We start from the raw sequence: 6000 nt of genomic DNA on the forward strand, positions 1-6000 counted from the left end.
ATCAGAGCTTCATGCCGAAATGACAAAGTAAAATTGCATTTCAGTTTTTCATTTAGGGAACAAGTACTTTAAAAAAAAGAAGAAGAAGAAGAAGACTGAAATGTATTTTGAGGTAATATTTATTTTAAAATATTTCTGCTGATTCTGAAGTGTTGGCAGCTGGGTAGTTCAAAAAACGAGGAAAGCATGTAGAGCCATGTTAGTGGGGAGAAAGACAAGGAAGTCTCTGTCAGCAAAAGCAAATAAGGCAAAGCAAGTGAAGGTATAAATCAGGGGGTTTTGGAAGGCAGCCATGTTGATTTGGCCCATGGGTTGTCCTCATGAGAGCCACTAGGACACATTGTAAATACTCTTCTAAAGCCAGATCAGGGCTGGCCCTACCATTAGGTAGAGTGAGATGGCCACCTCAGGTGGCAGATGCCCGGGGCTGAGGTGGGAAGCAGCAGCAGAGCGGTGTTGGAGTGAGGACAGAGCTCCACGCGGCCTGCCCTATGACCCTTATATGAGCCTGCTGCCCTCAGGTGAAGTGGAGGCCACTGCCCCATTGCTGGTGTTGAAGTAAAATTCAACTGCAAGTCCAGCCAGTTTCTATACATGGAATGAGGGAGGGGCATCTTGTCCTTCACCTCAGGCAGCAAAACGTCTTGTGTTGGCCCTGAGCCAGAACTATGCAAGCAGGACAAAGGTAAACAACAACCGTTATCATGGGACCATAAGGGTAAAAGGGACCTGAACATTTTCCAGACCTCTGCCTTAAATGGTCAATATTCAGTACCACTTAATACTAGGAATGAGGTATCAAGTAGTGTCCAGCTCTCTTCACTATAGGGAGCACAAATTAATCATAAACAGGATGGTGATGATGCACAGTGCAATCATGAACATGTTTACTACAAAATAAATTCCATGAGTTCGATGCGCCTCACTCCCTAGGTCAGTGAATTTAGGATTGCTGCTTAAAGCTGTTGAAGATATACTAATAAGACCATAATAAGACAAATATAATAACAACAACAACAACAACAACAACAGTAAGTACAACCACCTAGATCCAAAGATATTATTTTCATTGCATTTACCATTTTGCAAATTGGATTAATTCTAGATAGATTTAACAAAAACCAGCAGCTACAATCTTACACATTCACTAGTTTGTAGTTAGGGAAGTGGCTGCTATTCTACTTTGTTTTAAAGTAATTATTAGTTTTGCCTCCCTTCACACCACAGAAACAGATATATTTCAGATGTTTACTTCCTTGTTGGATTTCTTCTTACATAAGTTATAAGATTTTACTTTCCTGTATCCCTACATTTTTGTAATGGCTAAATATTTGTTATGCTGAAAAATCATATAAAAAAAGGAGATGAAAGATCGGTTTCTGCCTGGGACTGCATGACAAAGTACATTTAGAGTTGACCTTTATTGCCACTCAGTCTACCCTTCACTGCGAATGTGTTAGCTACAACCTAGCCATTACACACATGTGTGTCGAACTGACAGCAATGCAACTGAGACACTGATTGCCTTATTGGTTTATATCTCAACAGATTCTATACTTATTTATCTGTAAGTAATCTATACTTACACTAACAGAAAAACTGAGTTCTTGAATCTGTACCTGGTCAAAGAATGTGCGTGCACGCTCAGACACACACAGAATCATCATTTGACAAGCATCAATAAAATCAATATATATTGGAATTTTCCACAAATAAATAATGACTACAGCCTCAGAGATAAAGAACATTGATTAATTACATGGATTAATTCCTGTAAATTTAACATTTAAAATTGTTCCCTGCCTAAGACTGAACTAAAGTGACAGTGCAATCCTACATGTGTCTACCCAGAAGTAAGCCCTATTGAGTTCAATGGGACCTACTCCCAGGTAAGTGTGTTCAGATTGCAACCTAAACCTGTCTGGATGCCAAAACAATGGCTAGTCTAGATTTAACCCCCCAAAATTGTTGTTGTTTTGTTGGTAGATGTAGCAGTGCACGTATGCAGAAAGAGTACAAATGTCTCGAAAACATTATGGAGTTCTGGTAAAACATTTCAGCTTATGTATCATTACACAAAATATTTTCACGGGATAGATTTAGGGAAAGGAAGATATGGACAGAACAAATTCATCAGCACCAAGCCTCAAAAATCTTATTTGTGGCCTACCATATTTTCTGAATTTAATTTTTTGAGGAAGCCATTTTGTTTGAGTTGTACTGCAGGCAGGAGAATTAGGAAAATATATTTGGTTTGATAAAAAGTGAAAAGAAAAAGAAAACAGAATCTCGTAAGTGCTGTTCTCTCTCACCAACCAATATTTTTAACACCTCTGCTTCAGGCAGACTAACAAAGAAAAGCCCAGTATCAAACTGGGGCATGTTTCTGACAGTTTTAGGGTGCAAACCTATACATGTTTAGACAGAACAAAGTCCTACAACTCACTCCATTCCCCAGCCAGCCTGGCTGGCTGGGGAATGCTGGGAGCTGTAGGACTTTTTGTGTCTAAACATGCATAGGTTTGCACTTTTAAGGAGGTAACAAAAGAGTATTTCTGCACAGGACGCTGCCTTAGACAGAGTTGGATCATTGGTCTTTCTAGCTCAGTATTTTTTACACTGACTGATAGCATTTCTCCAGGGATCTTTCCCAGCCCTACCTGGAGATGCTGGGAATTGAATTTGGGACCTTCTGCATGAAAAGCATGGGCTCTATTTCCTCTTCCAGTCACTGACTGAAGTTATTCATGAACAAGGAGCCAGAAAAGAAATAGAACTCTTGGCCTTGCATCACATGTGTGCTGCTTTGCTCCCCATAGACAAATCGCTCAGCAAAGCTAATCACATGAACTAGATCTGGCTGCTTATTTAGATCCTTTGAAGGAATTATGGTTTGGGTGTGGATGGAAGAAGGACTTGAAAATGACGATCTTGGGATTTCAATCTGTATGTTGTTTATATTTCATCAGTCCATCTAAAGCCAAGATTCACATGGTTTTATGAAAAGTGTATCTTCCGTTTTTGTTTTGAAAATATTTTCTAATATTCAGGTTTTCAGATAAAAGCTGAAATCCTAATTATAACCCTGAGGATTCAACAAAATTAATAATAATAATAATAATAATAATAATAAGGCTTAGCCAAGCAGTTTGTGATTTTTCAGTTCTTAAGCTGTGCCACTTTGAAGCTGAAGTCAAAGGGATCTCCTGGGTTGGCAGAATCGAACTTTAAGGTATACTTGGATGATCAGTTCAAAGTATTCCCCATCGCATTTTAGACTTTTGTGGGATTGTCTTGCGCATTCCAATTCCCAAGGCAATGATGCAATATCCATCCCCACAAAATGCATGGGGTCTTTGCATTCCTGCCAAGAGACATGCCATATTGCTTTCCCACCCATCTTAAAAAACAAAACAAAAAACTGATAGATGTGTGTGCTACAAATATATGAGAGAGGAAGCACTTTTCCTGCAAAGCCAGGATCCATGTGGAAACTGAAACCAGCTAATCTCAGGTGTGGGGAAGGCCCATGTCACATTCACCTAGGCAGTGAGTCCAAATAAAGACTCAAAGCAAGGCATAGAGATTGGCTGCTGGGAGGATAAAACTAACAGGGGACTTTTTCATGCTTTTGTCTTGAAACTGGCTAGTTTCAGCTCCCTTCTGAGTCCTCTCTCCTGGGTGCAGAGAGAGAAAGAGTTGTGAGTGCATTAATCAGTGATGTCATGGGCACTCTCCTGATATTCTCACAACTAGACAACACTCCAAATTGCAACAGCCCTCCTAGCTGGCATAAACAATCACATTCCCCCAGCAGCAATTTCGGGTGGGTTGAATGTAGAGGAATGGATGCTATGTCTCTGAAACAGAAGTGCGTCCTTAAAGGAAGATGCCTGGATCTCACAGAGCAAGAACAGCACAACAAATGCACAATAAACTGATAATTCAGAAAACCTTTAATAGTGCAAACTTAGGCATGTCTACTCAGAAGTACGTCCCAGAGTGTTCAGTGGGGCTTACTGCCAGGTAAGTGTGCACAGGAATGCAATCTTAGGGAATCTGCTGAATGAACATCCATATGCGCATGAGTGTCATGTGCTTGCTCACTATATGAATGATGCTGGCTTGTTTCTACTACATATGGAATAATATTGTTCCGTAAAAAGAAACGACCCTAAGTTCTCACAGTCTGATCAGCCAAAAGCACCACATTCGCAAAGAAAGAGCATGGCTCATTCACAATATAAGGGACCTTATCGTCTTATTTTAGCTCCTTATCACTCCATTAGCCTATTTTCACAGTTCTTCAGTTGTCCCTACATTTACCTGCTGCCAAATTAGAAATCCACATCACTTTCAGACAGTCACCAGTTATTGATACCTGTGGCTAAGCAACAATGGAATGGTCTCTAATAGAGGGACAGAACGCTTTTCTTTGCCATACCTGTTCCCCCCCCCCACACACACACACCAGTAGCCCCCTGTGTCTTCAAGACTTGGGTCCAAATGTATTTAAAGAAGTAAAAAGCACATTGGATAATGGCCCAACAGGGACATCAAACTCCACAAGCTCCAAACTGAATTTCCACAGATCATGAGATTTACTTAAAATCATTAATTGAAAAGAAGATGTGTGTGTGTGTGTGTGCGTGTGCGCCTGTGTGTGTGCGCATGTGTGTCTGCATACATGTGTGTGTGTGTCTGTGGGCATGCATGTAATTTTGTCATTTTGCTGCTCAGCCTCTAGTCCACGAAAGTAGTGTTTCCCTCAGCAAGGAAAGCAGTCAAGTTTATGAATTTGAGTTTAAATTTGCTTTTATTTTCCCACCATAAGACTAGACTCATTTTGGACTTCAAAATTAAATTGTCACATTCATGAGCATCATCAGTCCCATGCTAAACTCTCTCCAGCACAAGGAAGCTGCATGGTTTGACTAGGGAATAAAGTTTTAGAAGAAGACCAAGAGTGAAGACAGAAGCAATGCAGCAGGTAAAGAGCAGGAGGAGAAGGATGTAATGTCTGAATAACTGACTTGTGGGTCTGTGGTTTAACGGCCAGATGAACTAGGTCTTGGAACAAAATATGCAAAATCAAAACATGGAATGAGTTTTATACTGGCAACACATAGTCAAGAGAGGAAGCTCCTTCTGTGCTTCATTCTATCATACACTGGTCTGTTCCTCATTTCCTTAGTCATCACACCTGCTCTCCCCTTAGCAGCATGAAGCATAAAGGTAAACCCAATGAACCAATGCTTCCTGAGCTTGTCACTCTCCAATGTCCCCAGTGCGCCTTCACCCTATGTGGTTTCTCCCCCCCGCCCCACCTACCCCCAGCTGTTCTTACCTCCAGAGCTTCCCAAGAGTCTTACTAAGCTCTGCATTGTGGAGGTGAGGATACTGGTCTGCCAGCTTCCTCCGGGCAGCTTGTGCCCACACCATGAAGGCATTCATAGGCCGCTTGACATGGGGCTTGCTCTTGCTGCTTCCATTGACCCGCACAGGCATGGGCACCAGGGTCCAGTCGTAGCCACTCAGTACCTGGCTCACGGCCTCCCGGATGCAGACTGGGAACTTATCGTCATCCGCCTCGGAGTCTTGCTGTTCCTTCTTCACCTTCCCTATCTCACCACTGCTGGGGTTGCTAAGGTGAGAGCTGGCGTCCGATGCCATGGAAGGTCCAGGTGAGAGGCAGTGGGGGTCTTCAGAACCCACGGGACTCATCTCAACCTCAGAAAGGTCTTGGTCATCCGTCATGGTTTCCTCTTGGTTTTACTCCTCAGAAATCACGACTTCAAACTAGAACCGTAAAAAAACAAAAAGCCAAATGTGAGCACTAAAGCTAGAAATGTTCGAAATCTCCCAATAATCTGGCAAAGAGTCAATAGATACTTAATAAAAACCCAGGAAGCAGACTGCCTTATACGTCATTTTATGGGACCTGCAAAATCTGCATTCAAGGGTGGGCAAAGATTCAGATTAAACTGGAAACTTCCAATA

At 41.8% G+C, this 6000-nt stretch overlaps 1 protein-coding gene across 1 annotated transcript in view; it reads right to left on the reverse strand.

Annotated features, from left to right (window-relative positions):
* SOX10 (SRY-box transcription factor 10) overlaps nt 1–5799 on the reverse strand; it is a 29455-nt gene extending 23656 nt beyond the window's left edge. Inside the window, exon 1 of the mRNA XM_084809785.1 lies at nt 5348–5799. Within this exon, the coding sequence (XP_084665911.1) occupies nt 5348–5757 (410 nt within the window). The 5' untranslated portion in view covers nt 5758–5799. The remainder of the gene's footprint in view (nt 1–5347) is intronic.
* Between the last annotated feature and the right edge of the window lie 201 nt (nt 5800–6000).

The sequence above is a fragment of the Heloderma suspectum genome, chromosome 7, assembly GCF_057233095.1.
Source record: "Heloderma suspectum isolate Gila_16-S chromosome 7, 16-S_ref, whole genome shotgun sequence".
NCBI classification, from domain to species: domain Eukaryota; kingdom Metazoa; phylum Chordata; class Lepidosauria; order Squamata; family Helodermatidae; genus Heloderma; species Heloderma suspectum.